This window comes from Phyllostomus hastatus, unplaced genomic scaffold (genome assembly GCF_019186645.2).
Source record: "Phyllostomus hastatus isolate PE091 unplaced genomic scaffold, TTU_PhHast_1.1 phas_contig_148, whole genome shotgun sequence".
Taxonomy (NCBI): domain Eukaryota; kingdom Metazoa; phylum Chordata; class Mammalia; order Chiroptera; family Phyllostomidae; genus Phyllostomus; species Phyllostomus hastatus.
The window spans coordinates 7,754,027-7,773,589 of NW_025333607.1; the positions used below are offsets into that span (position 1 = coordinate 7,754,027).

Genomic DNA, 19,563 nt, shown 5'->3' on the forward strand with positions numbered 1-19,563 from the left:
GTCTCAGTGAAGAGCTCTCAGAATGCCTAACTGTGAGCATTAGTGTTTTCTAGTGGGCCCTCGAGAATAAGTGTTTGCATACTGTAGTGCTGAGTTATTTGAGGGATTATAATTTATAACTCAGGTGATAAAGATGAGAGAATACTTGTTGAAAGTAACATGTTTTCTTTTTTATTTTGTGGTTTGTTTACGCCAATTTTAAGTTGTGATTTTTAAAAAAGATTTTATTTATTTTTAGAGAGAGGGGAAGGGAGGGAGGGAAACATTGATGTGCCAGAGGTACATCAATCGGTTGCCTCTCATAAGCCCCCTCCTAGGGGCCTGGCCTGCAACCCAGGCATGTGCCCTGACTGAGAATCGAACCACAGACCTTTCGGTTCCCAGGCTGGCACTCAATCCACTGATCCACACCAGCCAGGGCTTATGTTGTGATTTTAAATCTCCCTTTATGCCTTTGTAGAAAGCCTGTATTTGTTTTCTTTAACAGGAATAAATTGGCCACTTCAACCAAAGTCAAAACAGGCCTTCAGAATTTAAGGGAGTGGCGTTGTTGCTATGGGAAACACATCTCTGTTTGAACCGAGATACAAAGCTACGATTTGATTTGTTAAAAGACCACTTTTATTGACCTTGACTCTTGTAGTTCTTCACTACTCACTGTGTGTCTGTCATAATATCCTAAAGAAAACACGGGGTTACAGGATATGGTAACTGGTGGCAAGGAGCTTGTATACACCACTTGGGGAAAACACCAGCGGCATTCCCGAAATGTTAAACAGCGATGCCACAGAGAGAGAGACGTGCCCGGACAGTTGAGGCCATGCTGCGGGGTTTGTTGGGTGCAAAGTGCAATGACGGTCAGTGCCCAGGCCAGGAACCCCCGCTGCTCTCACGGTGTTCTGGAACGAGAGCACGCGTCCTATCAGGGAACATGTTATTCACTCTGGAATCCGAACGAGCAGTTTTCCAAGGCGTTTACAGGGCCTCAGAGCGGCCTCCTCTGTGAGATTTCCACTTCGCTCCTTGGCAGTAGGTGCGCTGCCCAGACTCCTCGCTCTGCCCAGACCCTGCTGGTCTGTGGCTGTGAAGGCCTTGCTCGGCCAGCAGATCGCCGTCCAGTTCTTTCGGCCTTGGCAGCCTCGTTTCCTTCTTCATGGTTTCCCTCCCAGACAGTCCCCAGTCTGCACCCCAGATAAGTGGGTTTCCTGGGCCTTTTGTGTGGAAGGAAGGCCAGGAAGCGGTTCTGCCCTGGGATGCCCAAGGACAGCCTGTCCTTGGACTTTGCCTCAAGTGTTTAACCAGATTTTAAAGGGACAGCATGTTCAAATGGATGAAAGATGCCCGTCCAAGAAGTTCTCCTGCGAAGTGTCTGGATACTCGGATTTCATAGTTCCCTGCGGGCCCACGTGGCGTCTGCCCTTCCAAAGAAACATTTCCATTTCTCCGTGAAAAAGAAGTTGAGACAAGCATGGTTAAGAAATGGAATGACCGTGTGAAACAATGTGTGTTAAAACTGTGCACCGGATAGGATTTAGTGTTTTATATATATACTGGGGTGGGCAGAAGTAGGTTTACAGTTGTAATACACACACATAATACAATAATGAGTGAATGCTACAAGAATAAACTCTGTTTCACGTCCTCACGACTGTAAACCACCCCTGTACCCACACATCCCACACACATATTTATGTGAGAAATGATGTCGCCATGTATCAGTCAAGATGACGGCATGTCTGTGATCGCATTAATGGCTTTACACTTTTCTTTATTTTTAAATGCAGCAAGATCAACTTTACACCTGGGCTGCCGTGAGTCAGCCCACACACTCGCTGGACGACACGGAAGGGCAGTTCCCCAGGCGAGTCCCGTCTGTCCGGCCACCGCCTGATGCCGCTGGCGAAGAACGCAGGCCCGAGGATGCTGAAGCAGGTAGGCCCCCCCGGGGACCGTGGACGTTCTGACCGTGTGTGACAGCGTGTGACGGCGTGCTCCCTGGGTAGTGAGTTTGCATTTCTCTTCAAGGTATTTCTCAGATCATCATCTGCGGGTAACAGGGGACATCCTCAGGAGGCTTGTGAAACAGAAAATTCTCGTGCTCCACCGTCCAGGCTGCTGAGTCAGAATCCTGGGGGTCGGGACCCTGGAGCTGTCCGGTTACTGCCGTGTCTGCTGAAGGGGGAGACCCACGGCGTGCTGCTGCAGCTGCCCCTGAGGCTCAGTGTTCACCTGGGGGACTGTAGCTCCGGACAGCGACACTGTGTGAGAGACAGGATGTAGGAGACATTGCCTCTGAGTGTCTTAACACAGAGTACAATCGATCGAGGGCCAAGACAGACTTCCTTAATGCACAGGTCTTCGGAGATGAGGGGATTCTAACTTAACACCTGAAGACAAATGCAGCACCTGAAGGCATATTTCGTTTCAGAAGGAAAAGCACAGAACTGAAAGTACTGATCCCATTAAATACAGTGCTCCATTGGTTTACGTTAAAAATTAATTCCCGGTAGGAAGTGGCTAGGTGTTGATATATAGTCATGCATATAGTGATGTTTCAGTCAATGGCGGACCACAGGTAGAGCGGTAGGATTGAGAAGTTCCCATCCCAGAGTGATGCTGTAGCCGTGAGAATCTGTCATGCAGCCCGCGTGTTACCACACGTGGGCGGCGATGCTGGCGGAAATGAACCTGTTGCACCGCCTCCTGCGTCCAAGTACAGCCCGTACAGTTGTGTACGGTACACTGTACTTGATCATAATGACTGTTATGGGTTTCTGTGTTTACTACTGCACTATACTATTTATCATCATTTAGTTATTTAACTTTCTATTAATTTCATTGGGGTGACACATAAATTTCAGGTGCACGACTTTATGATATGTCTGCAGAGTCCGTCGTGCACTCACTACCTGACGTCTGGTCTTCTGTCACCATATACTTGACCCTCTTTGTGCATTTTGTCCTGGCCTCACCCTGTTCCCCTCTGGTAACCACCTTTCTATTGTCTGTATCTATGAGATTTTTGTAAAAATTTATTTACTTTGTTGCTTTTTATTTAATATCCCACATATGAATGAAATCGTACGGTTTTTGTTCTCTTTTGTCTGACTCATTTCACTTAGCAAAGTAACCTCAAGATCTATCCATGTTGTCACAAATGAGAACACCTCACCTTTTTAATGGCCGAGTAGTATTCCATTGTATCTGTGTACTGAATCTTTATCCAGTCATCCACTGAAGTATGTTTGGGTTGTTTCCATTATTTTGGCTATTGTAAATAATGCTCCACTGAACACAGGGGTGCATGTATCTTCATCAGTTAGTGTATTCAAATTGTTGGGTGGATACCCAGAAGAGGAATTGCTAGGTCATACGGTAGGCTTGGAAAGTTCTAATCAATTATTATTTTGAGTAGGTTCTCAGTTCTCTTCTCCCTGTTTTCTACTTCTGGTATACCTGCTATCCTTAGGTTGCTCTTTCTAATGTAGTCAGATAGTTCTCACAGTGTTTTTTTCATTTTTAGTTCTGTTCTCTCTCTTCTTTCTCTCGGGTCATTTCTGTATTTCTGTCTTCAAGTTCGCTAATTCTCTCTTGCATTTGGACTTCTTGATTCCCAGTGTTCTCCAATGCATCCCTCATGGCGTTTATTGAGCTCTTCAGCTCCAGAATTTGTTTCATTTTTATATTTTCAATACCTGTAAGTACTCTCTATGTTCATTAATTTTATTCCTGAGCTCTTTGAACTGCCTTTCTGAGTTTTCTTATATTCAATATATGTTTGAATTTCTTCATAACTGCAATTTTGAATTCTCAGTCTTTTAAGTTGGTCTTCCATGACTTTGGTTTCTGGAGACCTCATTTTATTTCTGTGTTCCAAAGCTACCTTGCTTGTTCATGGTGTCTGATGGATTGTTTACTTGTCCATGCATTTGAGATACTGACTTCTGGTTTATGTACCGTTCTGCTCTCAATGAATCAGCAGGTTGATAGGTAGGGTACTTTCTTTTGCTTTTCATTAGATAGTGTTGTAGTGCATTTTTTTGTTTGTTTTCTCTTACCTGGGCTCTTTGTGCCTCTGGGTTTGTGGTAGAGCTGCATTGCTTCAGTGAGAGAAAGTGCCACATAACCCCTGGGATGATTGGTGTCCCCTTTGTGACCGGTGACCTTGATTATGGTGGCAGAGTTTGGTGCAGGGTGGAGAACTGGTGTTGCAGTTCCAAGAGAGCCGCCTCCTTTTCCTGCGGTGGTTTTGACTTGACGAGGCTCTTTGGGATGTGTTGTGGGTGGAGGAGGCAAGACTGCTATGTGTGGCTCCACCCCTTCCCGTCACGGCTGTTGATGGCACTGCTGGCTGTTCACAGCTTCCCAGCCAGCTCCACCTGGTCCTGCCAGTGTAGGGAGGTGGTATGGGCGGTCACCTTTCCAGGAGTAAAACTGCTTCTGCTTCTCTTGTGGTCCAGGCTATAGAGTGGGGGCTGCAGCTCAACTTCCGTCACTACGGCCCGGGTAGTCTCCGAAGTGCATCTGTGGCTGCCATCCCTGTTCTCACCCCGCTTCTCTGCTTGTCCCAACAGGCCCTCTTTCAGACGTCCTGATGTGTGCATCTTCCCAACACGCTTGTGTGTTGGCTACGGGATCCTTTTTGAGTGATGGTTGTCTGACTTATTGTAAATGTAAGGGGAGAAACAGTGGAGTCTTCTCTGTCGGCCATGATGCTGAAGCCCCTTGTCATTATTTATGCGCTTTTTTCTCCTTATAGGAAACATCTTTGCTGTGAAGCAGTGTGCTGAGTTACGCTGGCTGTAGTCTCGTACATCTCCTGTGACTGTGTGTCTTGACTGCATCATTTTCTCTCGTGCCTGATTTAACCTTGTGTTGTTTTGTGTGGTGACGTGCTTTACGGACTCATAACCTCGAGCAGTAGCCCGGACCACACAGCCTAGGCGTGCAGTGGGCCGTGCCATCTGGGTTTGTGTAGTTCTCTCTGTGATAGCACAACAATAAAATCGCTTAACCACGCGTTTTTCAGAACATGTCCCTGTGGTTAAGTGGCACATGGCTGTAGTAGGATTGATCAGTTGCCCTAAGAGTTCTTTTAATAGTGGTTCCTGTCTTATGTTTTACATCATTGATTAGGCTGATATCTTCATTTCCTTTTCCCTGGGGTGTCTATCTTTCTCACCTTTTCTAACTGAAACATTTATATTATCGTCTAAAATGTTAGGACATTTAAAAAACACCTGTGAAACTGTGTTTGAAAGTTAATCAGGGGTAATTGGAATTCTAGTTTGGTGAATGATGATAGTTGGAATTGATACCAGGAAGTTTGTCATCTAATTTTTATCATTGTTTGATGTAGTTTGTAAAATGCCAGAGCAAATCATATTTAACATAATAATTTGTCTCCTTTTAAAATATGCCTTCTTGAAGAGGACGGTGGAGGTAAGTAACAGTAATTCCCCGCGGTGCCTTGTTTCACTCCAGCTGGTCCGTCACCAGCGGCAGCAGCGATAGGCCATTCTTTGTTCCTTCCGCGTGCTCGTGGTGCTGTGTGCACGTTTCCTGCTGGGACTCCGCGGGGCGTTCTCACCCTGGGGGGCCACACCGCCCAGCCAGCTGTGAGAGCGAGAATGTTCATAATACAGTGAAAAACCTGTCTAGAGTCTACGGTTTTTAAAAAAATATACCCATTGCAAACTTTGCTAACATTTATTTATTACTAGATACACTGCTGGGCAGTGCACTTAACAACTTCTTGCTGCACACCGTTGCGTTGTGTGGTGACGTCGTGGTTGAAACTGCTGTGTGTGACAGGGAGCCCCTTTCCATGTTAATTTAAAGTGAAGGAGTCCAATCATTTTTTTCAAAGAGGAAAGACTAGCAGTTCTATTTTAGAAAGTTGGGAACTTCTACTTTAGCCCTTTTTTTTTTTTTTTTGGTTTTCTAGCTTGTCCTAATAGTGTTTACTATTCCGCATGTCCAGCTAATTCAGATTTGTGGTGCTGCCTCTTCTGCTTTTCTTGTAGATCTCACTTTAATTTTTTCATGATTCCTTCTGTGAAGGAGGCTTTTCTTCTCCTCCTTCTATTGACCAAGGTACCGACCCTCCTCTGCAGGAGTCTGCAGTGCAGAGGCCAAGGCGAGGCCTTGGGGTCCTCCCACCAGTGAGCGGCAGGAGGGCTGCAGGTTCCCGTGCATCCTTCACCCCCATCCTGACCCCCTACAGTGGGCCTTGTCTCCACAGAAGAGCCTGGGGTGTTAAAATCAGCCTCTTGTAGAGTATAGAATGCCACCTGGAAGGGTAAGGCTAGCTGGACAGGAAATAAGGGCGTGACATGCTCCAAAAACTGGTGGCAGAAACCGTTCCCAAGAAGAAACCCTTTTCATGTGTCTTGCTTCCTCTTCATCTTTTCTCTCTTCATTTACCTTTATTTGTACAATGCGACCCTCCCCCAGGATTGTCCTTTTTTCTGGAGTCTCGCGACATTTTATCTGTATATTATTAATATCTCTATTATTTGAATTTTTATGTATTGTAGTTTGTCTGCTTATCCCTATCTGCCATCTTTGTAGATTCCAACATTTCCACACCTTTGGACACATAGAATATACTTAAACATTTGAGTGAATAAATGAACATTTTTTTTTGAAAAAGACCTAAGTAATAAATTATCTCTTCAGCATATGAATACAAACATTTTAGGGAGAGTTTTGTGCATCCAATACAAACTCTCTGAGACATCCTGTGGAACATTTTAGAGGCTCAAAACTAAGTTTCAAAGGTTATTCAATAGCTCTACACAACATCAAAGAAATGATTCACTTTAGTTTTCAAATTTATGGAGAACAAGAGCTAGATGTCCAGATATGAGTAGGGACTTGATTATTCTTGCCGTGTCTTTGGGAAATTGCATCCCTTATCTTTCTTTGAAAATATGAGTGGCCAAGAGAGTGAATGTAGGAATGATTTTTGAGAAAGGCAATTTGGGCACAGAAAATTCTGGAGAACAATATATGGATGGAGAGCTGGCAGAAGCTTTTTGTGCAAAAATTCTAAAAAGTATATTTGCATGCTGGCTGAAAGGATTGGAACCCAACTTTGCTCCAAAAAAAAAAAAAAAGATTTGAGCCACTTATAAATATCTAAGGTGTGGAAAGGATTACACATGAAAACAGATCAAATGGAAAGGAATTTCGGCTGGAACAATAAAAGGAAGCTGAGGTTAGCTAACATATTGAAATGCATTTCAGGAGGACCCACTGTTTTCAAAGGCAGTTGGAAACGTACCCCTCAGATTTAAAGAAGAAAGTGAAGTGGGAACCATTAATTCTGCATCATCTCCTGCATCCACGAGACAGAAAGCAACAGTCTCTCAGAGAAGCACTTTTGTGGCCTCTCCTATTGTAAAGAAGTGTTTCTAGTGGGCCCTAAGAAAAGGGATTCCGTGTGGTGTAGTGCAAACACAGTGTCATCGGCTCACGCCCAGAAGTCCAACTACTTTAACACTCATTCAGCTGAGACCACGCAGAAGTTGCAGGAGGGGCCGGGGTGAGCTCCAGAGTGTTCTGTGTCTGGACATCTCCCTTGACCGAGCGGTAAATGTACCAGAACAGCTTGACTGGGTGTCCTATACGTCATTCTCCATTTTCTTTTTTGTTTTTATTTTTTGGGAAATCTGCCTGCATTTCCCCCTTACATAGAAGAGGTAAGTGTGTGTGTAGATATTTTTGTTGGCGACGAAGGGCAGGTCTGCACTATGAAATAGTCCATACGCAGAGCAGAGCGCTGGGCCCCTTCGGGGAGATTACACGTTCAGCCCTGCCCTCACTTGTGGAAGGATCCGGTGCACTAGAAATAAGAACATCTACCATCCATTAGGCAGCTAAGCATAAGTCATGCTATTTAAATGAAGTTTAATGAATTATCTTTCAATTAAATTGACTACATTTAAGTAGAATTGATGTATACCATTAAAGAAGCTTTAATTTAATAAGCCTATAGATGAGTGCATTTTAACTGAAAATATGAGTGTTAGAAACTGCTTAATTCACTTTTGGAAGGACTATTTTGTGTATTTTAAAGGGTCTATTTGAGTTATTTTTCAGTCAAAGCAGAGGGACATAGCTTACTAATATTTTTGCTATCCTCTCTCTGCAAATGTAAAATTCCCCCAAGTGCATTTTGTTTTATGAGCCATAATCTTATTTTGTGATGACGGATCATTTCTGAAATGTATTTGGAATTCCAAGAAGACCAGATTTTAGGTTATGCTTAGATTTTGTGAGCTAACTTGAACGGAATGGAACCTTTAAAAATTTGTCAGGAGTGTTCTTTCCCTGACTGTGCTTCAAAGTAACGTTTTCTAAAAAACAGTCTGGTTTCTAATTCTTAAGAAGAGTGAGTGCAGTTGCCGGTTTTAAATGTACTCTTGAGAGAGTGCTCACCGGTTCCTCTGTAAGCACAAGCGCCCCAGTGGATGAATATTTCATGGGGATGGTCTGGCAGGCCCAGAGTAGAAGGCGGTTCCCCAATGCACCCTGGATCCTGCGAGAGCAGTGTTGGTGCTACGTGCCACCAAGTTTGGATGAGGAGCGATCATTCTAAGGAGGATGTTTGCACTGAGCGGATTTCTCAAGTACCAAGTGACACCTTCCAAGTGACCGTTTGACTGGAGCCAGCTCAGTAGCCAGCGATTCCTCCAAAAAGTACAACTAGAATACCATGTGATCCAGCAGTCCCACTTCTGGGTGTTTATCCAAGGAAACGAGACCACTTATTTGGAAAGATATACGTGCCCCTGTGCTCATTGCAGCATTATTTACTGTAGCCAACATACGGAAGCAAGTGAGGTGTTCACCACTGACAAATGGATACAGATGTGCTATGTGTTCAGAGTGGAATATTGTGCAGCAGTGAAAAAGAATGAAATCTTGCCATTTGCAACACCATGGATGGACCTAGAGGGTATCATACTAAATGAAATGTCAGACAGAGAAAGACAAATACCATATGGTTTCACTTACATGTGGAAAACAAAACAAAACAAAGTGAGAAGAGATTAATAGAAACAGAGACCAAGGGGGTGGTTACCGGAAGGGAGGGCGTGAAGAGATGGGTGGGAAGGGGAATTTAGTCCATAATATCGTGATGAACTTATGCAGCGACAGATGATTGCCAGAAATAGTGGGGTGATCACACCGTAAAACAGAAAAATGTTGGGTCACTCATATACCTAGCGTAAGGGTCTATACCAGCTACTCTTACATGAAAAAGTAAAAAGTTGTAAATACTGAAACAGCAAGAGAGAAAAGGAGAAGACAGAACAGAAGGCGGTTCACTTGCCCTGTGTTCCATGTGCTGTCTCTCTGTACACACTGTGCTCGCCTTCTCAGGCTCCTCCCTCCCCGGACTTTCCCCGGAGCCTGCCCTCTCTCGCTCCTTCTCACGTTTATTCTCTGTCATCTTCCTTCCTCACACTCCTGCCTCCTTCTGCTCCTCACTGTTCTCTGTCATCGTTCCATGGTTTTTAGTGCGGTTATTTTGTGCGTCTTGTTCATCTCCAATCCTGCACCCTCCACAACGTCTATAGCTCAGCTTGGGGGTTTGAAGAGAGTATTTTGATACATTTCTCGTAGATGTGGTAACACACTGATTCAAGGGGATAAAAAGCCTAGTGGAAGGGATCGGGATGGGAGAATTAATTCAATTCTGCTCGCCATTGAATGAACCGAGAGTTCAGGTGTAGTGTTCAGAATACTGGCTGATGCATCTTGGTAGCTAACTGTTTTGGTAAACGGCACACATTCTTATGTACTCTCAGAGCCCAGAAGTTTGCTTTTTGGGGCAGGCAGTCAGGTCTGGGACTATAGAAAAAAGCTAGGAAATGTATGTATTTGTAAAGTGAACAACAGATCATGTTCTACCAGTTCTATCTAAATAGCAAAAAGAGTAAGAGAATTTTCTCTGTCGACACAAAGCCCCAGGATCTCATCTTGGGTCTGCAGTCTTTGGGGAGTGGGGGGTTGGTGGTGCCTAAGGGCAGAAAACAAGAATGTTCCAGAGTTTGCTTTAATAGTAACTGTTGACTTGCTTTGTTGGTGAAGATATTCATTGGAAATTGGCTAACTGGGGTGTTAAGGTCAGAGTACAGATTTGTGAGCTAAGAGAGAAGAGGTCCGTTGGGATGAACTCAGTGGAATGTAGTATTGGGAAAATGGTTGTGTTTGAAGGCCACTTGTTGATACTCTATCACCACGGTGACATCCGTTGGTGATTAATTCATGCTATTCTCAATGATTTCTTCTGAACGACATACCCTTAGCCGAGGGGCAGGGAGCAGCTAATGGCAAGTGGTATCGGTGTTGCCTGTTACCAAATTCTCTCTCCTTCCTCCCCAAGTCACCCACTCTTCACTGTGGCACACACTTTCATGGTTGGGTCATTCTCTTGATCACTTCTTTTGTTCCCTCCTACAATACTCTTATTGTAAACACCTACTATGTGCCGGGTCCTATTCTAGAAGTGGGGGATACAAGGAGGAAGAAAGTGTCCTCTAGCTTAAAAAGGAAACCCTATCCCTTAGGTTTTCAACATGAAGTATTGGCAGTCTCATAAATCCCAGAGTGATGGGCCAAAGGATCAAAATCCCTTATTACTCAGTGCCTCTTGGTGACAGTGTTCATCATCCCTCACTGAAATCGGAAGGTAATTTGTCAATAATCATATAAGCCATCTGAGATCCCATCCCTCAAGATTGGTGAGCTGGGTTCCGTCATTGTGCAGACTCAAGCTAAATGAATAATCTGAAAGATGAATTTCTTAGCAAGTATTTTTCTGGCACAAAATAGAAACTAGCCATTGAGAAAAGTAATTATGATTATGTGTCAAGAAGGGCACAGGCCTATTCCAATTTTAAAAGTAACTAATGACATGAGTGTTGGTCACTATATACGAGTCTTGTCCAGAAGATGTCCAGTCATGTAATATGACAAATAGAGACATTTGTTGAAGAAGATACAAGATACAAAAAACACTGTACATAGGACAATGACACCTCCATCTCCTTCAAAGTAGGATCTCACACAGTTCTCCCAATCACCATCTAGCGCCCATTGTATTTTCCTGAATCTTTTTGACGGTCTGAAATCTCTTCCCTTTCAAAGGTGATTTTAGTTTTAGGAAAAGCCAGAATTTGCATGGCACCAAATTGGGGTGGTAGGGGGGCTGAGTCATCTGGGTGATTTGACCTTTCACCAAAAAACTCTGCACAAGATGTGATGCATGAGGAGCATCATGCGTGTTGTCGAGATGAAGCTGCCAATCACCAGTTGCCCACAGTTGGCAGCCTTCTGAATCATCTGAATAGTTTCTGTGGAGGAATGTTCAAGCTTAATGCAAAATTTGATGCAGATTTGTTGCTCTCCTTGCTCAGTCATTTTGAATGCAATGGCCACATGGTGCACATGCTCACTCTACAGTGTCTACCACCCCCACTGACTGGTACAGTGAAGTCATCATTGTTCACGCATGCGCATTCCAGTCCACTCCCCTTGGCTGCCAGGCTACATCAATGTCACCCAAACCGTTCTTGTTATTTTAACAATGGCCGGACTTTACCTGGACAGAATCTCATATGTGTTTCATATATTGAAAATTGGTCCTGTTCTCACTATACATACGAAAAGTACAATTGGAAGATAAACTGGGTGTTTTGGGTACTTATGGTTAAAGATTTTAGTTCATTTTGTTTTCTGATTGAAGAGAGCGGAAAATTTGTTCTTTAATATATTTACTGTCTTCTTCCTTTCCAACCCAGAATCCCAGTCTCCTGTTTCAGAAACTCTGAAAAACTGTTCAGACGCTGTTCAGCAGGTAAGAAGATCTTATTAGGATGTCAAATCCTTTTCTCTCTTGTTTGTTTTAAAATTGTGATGGGCCCTGGCTTCTTTTTATCTGTCCAGCTAGCCAGTCTGCACTCGCTGGGTTTACTTAGTCTGCCCGGGGATTCAGCCTGGCGTGAAGGGGTGTTTTCTTCATTTAGACTTTGCACAGAAAATTGGCCTTGAAGTGGAACTGAGAACAAGCTTTGCAGAAGCTGCATCGTTCTGTATCCAGCCAGAGCCAGGCCTCCAACAGCTGGCTCCCGCAGGACACGGTGGCCCCTCCAGGAACCGGCCTGTGGACATGGGCTTGACCTGACTCATAGTCACGTGGGTGTGACTTTTAAAAAAGTCTGTCAGAGGTTTTCTAAAATCAAGTAATATTCTTAAGTTGCTTTGGTAGATGAAACAGTAGCTAGTGTCTGCTTAATTTTCATGGTAACTTTTTTTTCTGTTACTAAAAAGACAAATTTTGTGTTTTTTTCCTTGTACCAAAAAGGACTTAGGACTGAAAAAAAAAACCTCCGAGAAAGGAAATGCTTATATAGAATGATAATTGTGGATAGCAATTGCTCTTTTGGACATAGAACCATTTAAAAATTTTTACTTATACATTCTCCAAAGTATGCTCTTGAAAATATCTTAGGGTTAGAAATTATAAAGTAATTACTAAGTAAGAAGAGTGTCTGTTCTCTTGAGTGGGAAACAAGAAAACTCATGCCTGAGTTCTAGTCTTAGTTCTGTGTGTAGTTAGGATGCGCAACATAACAGGCTCCTTGGGGAAAAGTGTTCTGCTCTGTAAAATTAAAGAATCTCACGAGTTTTGAGAATTTTCCAAGTATGAAATGATTTCCTTAAAAAAAAAAAAAAAAAGCAGTCCTGAATCATTCATGGAAGTAGTGCTCCCCCTGGAGGACAGCTAAGAGTATAACATCGGCCGGGAAGTTCATTTTGTAATTCACTGTTACTTTTCAAAAACTAGGTTAAACCATTATTGTAAGAGGAAAGATATCCTAAAGGGCAGTGTCATAAAACAGGTTTTCCAAGTTTTTTCCCCTTATTTGTTGTCATGTGGTGGACTCGGCTGATGGTTATTTAATTGGCCTTGTAGTGATTAGCCGATGTGAAGAAGATGACGAAAGATAAAAAGAGGTAAAGAGAAATAAAGTTTGAAATAATGAAGAAAAGTAGTGCCCTCAAAATATAATTGTTTTTCAGCTTAAAAAGTTTTTGGTGGGGGGGCCACAGCTAAGTTGTGATTTGAGATACTGTATTAGATGCTTCTAAATTCTTATTTCCAAGACATATATTACTAAATTCTTTGTTGCGTGAGGTTTGTCCAGAAAATATCCAACCATGCGCTCTGAGAAATAGAGACATTTATTGAAGAAGATACAAGATTCAAGAAACATTGTATATAGGACAATGATGCCCCAGTCCCCTTCAAAGTAGGCACCTTGGGACCTCACAGAGTTCTCCAAATTACCGTCAGCTGCCCGTCATATTTTCCCGAATCTCACTGATGGTCTGAAATCTCTTCCCTTTCAGAGGTGATTTTAGCTTTGGGAAAAGCCAGAAATCACAGGGCACCAAATCTGGACTGTAGACGGGCTGAGTCACCTGGGTGATTGGATGTTTCACCAAAAAAACTCTGCAGGAATCGTTATGCATGGGAGAACCTGTAGTAGTGATGAAGCTGCCAATCACCAGTTGCCCTTAGCTGTGGCCTTTTGAATCACTGAGTAAGTTCTGTGGAGGAATGTTCAAGCTTAATGCAAAATTGGATGCAGATCTGTGGCTCTACTCACTCAGTCACATTTTGAATGTGACGGCCACAAAGTACACATGCTCACTCAACAGCATCTACCACCCCCACTGACTAGTACAGTGAAGTCATCATTATTCACGCATGTGCATTCCAGTCCACTCTCCCTGGCTGCCAGGTCACATGGATGCTACGCAAACCGTTCTCATTATATTAACAATGGCTGGGCTTTTTCTGGACAGAATTCATTTATGATAGTGCCAAAGAAAACCTGGACAAGTAATCTGTACTATCAATAATGATGCAACATATACAACATTGCTCTATACATTAAGATTCCAGCTGTGATATACTTTTATATATATCTCCATGGGTATAAAATTGTAGTGACTTCCTGTTTTTGTTGAGCTGAGAACCATGGTCAAATATATTGTAATAAGCAGAAAACTCAAGGAGCTGAGTGACTTTAAAAGTTTGATGTTACAGCGTAGACACCAAAGGCTCAAATCTATTGATTTAAGCATCGTACCTCCTTTTCTTGTTGTCACCGAAGTGTCCAGAAGCCAGGAAATACAATGAGCGAATTGAGGGGTAAAATATTTGTAAGTAACTGAGGTTAAGCACTCAACAATGACATTATCTACTTTTGGAGTTATTGGCTCCTTGGTCATAAATTTATTTTATGGACCCGTTCTTTCTTAGGTGACGTGTGTTTTGTGAGAGTAACTGGCCACACAAGTGATACAGGAAATGAAAATCAATGACCAATCTACTGTACACCCCATCTTATTACATTTAGCAATTCTTATAACAATTCTTTAAGGTAACTATTATCGTTTATATTTACCCGATGAAGAAAATCATGTTTATAGAAGTTAACTTGCTTGATGTCTACAAAACAGATAAAGGGTAGGAGGGAGGATTTGAACATAGTTCTGTTTGGTTTTATATGTCATGTTCTCTCCACTATGATAACAACTACACTTTCACATGGGTAATTGGACAGTTACCCTCTTTAATCCTGTCTCATGCCGAACCTGCCAGGTGGATGAGATAAGTTTATTTTAAAAGTTATTATATTACATTTCACCTGTACCACTTATAAGAATCAGGTATCAAAATACATTTTAGAGGCAAATAGACTCATTAGTTCCCCTACACATTTTGAACTTTTACTATCCTTTGGTGTGCTTCACTACTGTTTTGAAAATAAAATCACGACTTTCTTTTCCATGCAATTCACCTTGCTATTTTTCTTCTTCGCCGCTAGATGGCAGGTCTGTATCTCTGTAAATCACCACCGCAGAGGGAAGGAGTGGCGTTCAGGCGCTCAGCTCGCGCTAGTGGTGAATACAGAGGTTTCCTGGTCCCTCGGAGGCTGCCTCGTTTCTCCGCGGCAGTGACGCTGATCCCTGGGTCTGCTTAGTCAGAGGCAGCGGCGGGGCTGGGAGGCGCCCTCTACGTTTTTCTTCAGCTGGGAGTGCAGGCACCTGTTCTCTCCATCTGAGCACACTGGAATGCATTGAATGAGTTTTGACTTGTACTCTCTCCCTGTAGTTAATAATTCTGAGAGCTCTGTATCCCTAGAAAAATCACATGACTCAGAAAGCCTTTTCTCTACTACGGGGAGTGGAAGCCCGCCTGTGGGGCTGCCAGACAGTCTGATGCTTAAAGCAAATGCAGCTGGCGGACCCGAAAGAAGGAACCGGCGCGGCCTGGGCCCCGGTTCCGGCCCCAGCCGGTCCCCCCCCCCCCCCCCCCGTGCTTCGTGGGCAGCCCTGTGGAATTAGGGAGTTGTAAAATGAAACCGCATTCTTTAGACCTCAATTGCTGATCATTGTCATTTCAAGTAATATGCTCTGAAAATCTTCTGTCTAAAGAATTATTTTATAAAACTGAAATAGGACGGTCCTTCCACTGACTTTTTTATTCTTTGGTATTCAAAATACTATTTATACTATATAGCATAGAAATACCTTTACATGCTATAAATATATAAATAGCCAAATATCATTTATATTTTTTCTAATAATACTTGCTTCTCATTAAAGATTAATATATGGTAGAAAAGCTGGTCACCACTCAGTTTTATAATTTATTTGCTTTTGAAATTATTTGTAATATGTATGCTTTGAAGTACTTTCCTAAGACTCTTGATATTTTTTTCTAATGTAAATGGACTAGTTGATAGGTAAATAGAATAAAATTTGATCTTTTAAAACACTAGCTTTGGGTAAGAAGTAATAATGTATCAGGCAGTTGAAAGTTGGCTCTCTAGACATGATGAAATATATTAATTGTGAATAGCCATGTACGTTACAAAGTACTGGATAATAAAAAGAAATACAGCAATATCAGTCCTCTTGCCCCATATGTTGTATAGTTTATATGCAAATAAATGATCAAACATCAGAAAAATGTTTAAGATTTGAGATAACTGGCAAACTCCTATCTCAGTCCAGTTTTAATTTCCTTTCAAGTTGGCTTAAAACTCTCCCCTTAGAGTCCTGCTCTGACTGGTCTTCCTAATGCCCCATTTACTTGCACACTTAGCTGAGAAATTGAATATTCCTTTCCGTTGGTTCTCCATAAATTATAGTGCTCTTTAAACAGTGATCACTCAATATGATGTACTATTAGTTTCAGAAACATCTTTATTTAGCGGCAGATCAAGGAAACAGGTGTGAATCGTGTGGTGTAACACAGCCGACAGTGAGCGTGAGGCAGGGCTGGGCGTGACGTTTGTTTGGAGGTTAAGATGCATTTTCAACTTAAGGAAAAAGTAGGGTGATTGATTCACAATGACAGATGTGAATTATACCTCAATTAAAAATGAAATAAAAATTTAGCGACGATAGCTAAGCAGTCCCAAAATGGAAGTGAGGTACTGAGGAGAGAGGAAAACTTGGAAATCGTTGGTGCAGAGATGAGAGATGGAAGACACAGAACTTGGTGGACTCTCTGAGTGTGTGGAAGAGAGGACAGTGGACCAGGGGCACCCTTGGCAGTCACTACAAGTTTGGTGCCCTATTCCCCACCCCCCCAAAAAAAAATCCAACAAGGGAACAGAAAAAGACATCGTCAGGAGAGGAGGTAAAACTAGAGAAGCTAGCCGGGGGTGGAGAGGATTTTGCGAAGGAAGGAGAGATGGCTGGCCTCCGAATCCTTGCGAAGACGGAGGTCGGAGCGAGGCGGGCGGTAAGGAGGGAATGACACGGGTGGTCCCCGCACGAGCAATTCCAGCCGAGCGAAGTGGGGTCGGAGGCAGCCGCTCTAGCCTTCGCGTTTGTTCCTCATGCATTCCACTTCATGTGTTCCCAGCCTTGTCCTTCATGACGTTTTTTACGGGGTTCGTGTTAGAGAAGAGTGGGGTGAAACACCCAGCTGCACCGTGTATCCATAGGCCACTAATGAAAGTAGAACTGTGATGAACTAGTGTTCCCCTTGCACGCACTGGGACAATTAAAGAATGTATTGCTTTAAGGTGCGGTACAGCATCTTGCCGTACTTTAGCCCAAATAACTAAGGGGAAAACGGAGAAGATATGAGGGAGGCACGAAGGCTGTTTATTTCCATTGTGGGAGCCTCTTTCCCCAGACACATCGTTTATTACTTCCATTGTTATTTGCTAATGGAGGCCGACTCGGACCATCGGTCAGATGATCAGTTACGATGTCAGAAAAGAGATGCTGGACGTGATACTGGCGATTATGATTTCTAACTTATCCTGCCGCCCTTCACTGCCCATTTCTCGTCTATGTGATGGAGGGAACAGGAGAGGGTTGTCATCTTCATTCCAGCTCAGAAATATTACCATTTCAATAATTCATCCTCTGTTTCATTGTAAGGATTCTGGAGATGCCATTGGTAGTCTCTCTGTGTGAAACGTTCCCCCCTCATAATAAGTTCTACTTTAAGGAATCCTAGGTAAGTTACTTAACACTTACCCATATTTTCCCATCGTCCCTTCTTTCTTGAAATTCCCTTTCAGACTTGAAGTTGATTGTGCTTTGTATTTGTATATGATCTTATTTATTTAAAATCTGGATTTCCTGTCCTTTAGGATCACATACAGCGTGTGCTGTTTTATCGAAAACTCTGGAATGCCATTGGTTCGTTCCAAAACCTTGGGATGTTTTAGAATTCAAAATACGACAAAGAGAGAATTCATACGCTTCTGTGAAGAGTAGGATTCATATTTTACAAACATCTAGAGGTATTCTAACTTGCCAGTAACGTGGCCTTAGACTTTGGCAGTATCTGACCATCTGAGTAGGGTAGAAAATTAATTACGTATCTCATTAGCATTTACAAAATCAATTCTCACAGCGTTAACTTGCCAATAAGCGGTTTCTTTATTCTAAGCTCTGAAAGTATCCTGCTTACGTAATATAATAAAGTCTCAAAGATGAACAAATTAACTTTTCAGCAAGAGCTTTGCCTGAGTGTATCTTGGCCTCCTTTCTGACCGTTAGCCTTAATGTTATGGTAATGTTTTCTTTTCGTAGGAATCAGATCATCTTGTGTTTAGAAAAATGGTTTGGGTGAACATTTTATTTTTGAATGGCAACTTGCATTTTGCGAAATGCAAATGTTCAAACAGTTTGTGAGAACTCGCCATCACCACCCACATATACGATTACCCAGGAATGGAGGAATTTTGGCTGACTTATTTAAGTGTGTGTCGTGCAGCCAAAGCAGATGGCAGCCTCTACCACTTACAACGATTTAGAGGTTTGGAGTAATACTTTCAAATACAAATAATATTAAAACTGGCAACGAATAAGGCATATTATGTCCCGTGTTGACTGACTATCCTACATTTACATCTCCTCCATATGTAAGGATGTGCCCGTTATATAAATTCTGTACCAAGTCACAAAGATCACTTTTTTCCTTTCGTTCTTTCAAAACCTCACTTATTTTTGTTTTTAATAGTGAGAATTACCAGCACGGGGTAAAACTCACACAATTACTGGAAATTCTGAGTCTCTTTGCAAACTGGAGAAAAAAACAAAAGCACATTTCTGTAATGTTAAGTCCTGAGAGAATCTGATAGGCATCTGCCTAGTTGTACCCTGAAGAGATGGAAGATTAAGTACCAGGCACAGGCCACAGGGGACCAGGCTCCCAACCTGAGGTCTTCCCGTGGACACCAGGGTGCCTGGCAGGCTCTTGGAGATTAAACCGGCTCCGTCTGTGGGTGGGCCCTGAGGGCATGATGTCGGCTGAAATGGCCTGAGAATAGACAGCCTTTTTTTCTTGATAATAACTAATATTTACCATGCACATTTTTTATAAACCTCTGGAAACAATGACATATAACCTGTGCAGAAATCAGCTCTTACCGCTGACATGCCACGCAGCTTTCTCCAGAGTGCTATGGAGATAAGGCCCCTGCGACTGTAAACTTGCCTCTTGGGGAGCCAGCCGGCTCTTGTCTGATGGCCCTGGATAAGGGAGGCCAGATAAGATTCTTTGAAGACTCTTAACTGCATTTAGGACCAAAAACCCTGCACACATTGGGCTATTCTGTAAGAATGGAGGGCCAGCCTTCCTTTCCAGGCTAGTCCGTTAAGATCTGAGACGAACTTAAATGCTGTTTGTCCCTGGAATGGAAGAAAAGGTGGATTGTCATGTTGACTGAGGGCTGTGATTTTGCAGGTAAAGATAGGGGCACCGAGAGGGATAGAGACTTGAGCAAATTGCATTTTTGTTGTCTGCGGTCGGAATGACATACGAAGCAAACAGCTTCACCTCAACTTTTTTTCCCTGTGTTTTCAGCATAGAATAATTATCTCTATAAAAACAATTTTTTATAAACACTCCAGCCTTTTGCTTTTGCAGTCGGCTTATTATCATCTTCATGAATTCTTTGACTTTACCAGCTCCTTGGTGTCCCAAGGCTAGCATTGCCG

General features: G+C 42.8%; 1 protein-coding gene across 1 annotated transcript in view; it reads left to right on the top strand.

The window, feature by feature from the left end:
• FMN2 (formin 2) overlaps positions 1 to 19,563 on the top strand; it is a 268,694-nt gene that overhangs the window by 53,707 nt on the left and 195,424 nt on the right. The window contains exons 3-4 of the mRNA XM_045818459.1: positions 1,785 to 1,932; positions 11,817 to 11,872. Of these exons, the coding sequence (XP_045674415.1) occupies positions 1,785 to 1,932; positions 11,817 to 11,872 (204 nt within the window). The remainder of the gene's footprint in view (positions 1 to 1,784; positions 1,933 to 11,816; positions 11,873 to 19,563) is intronic.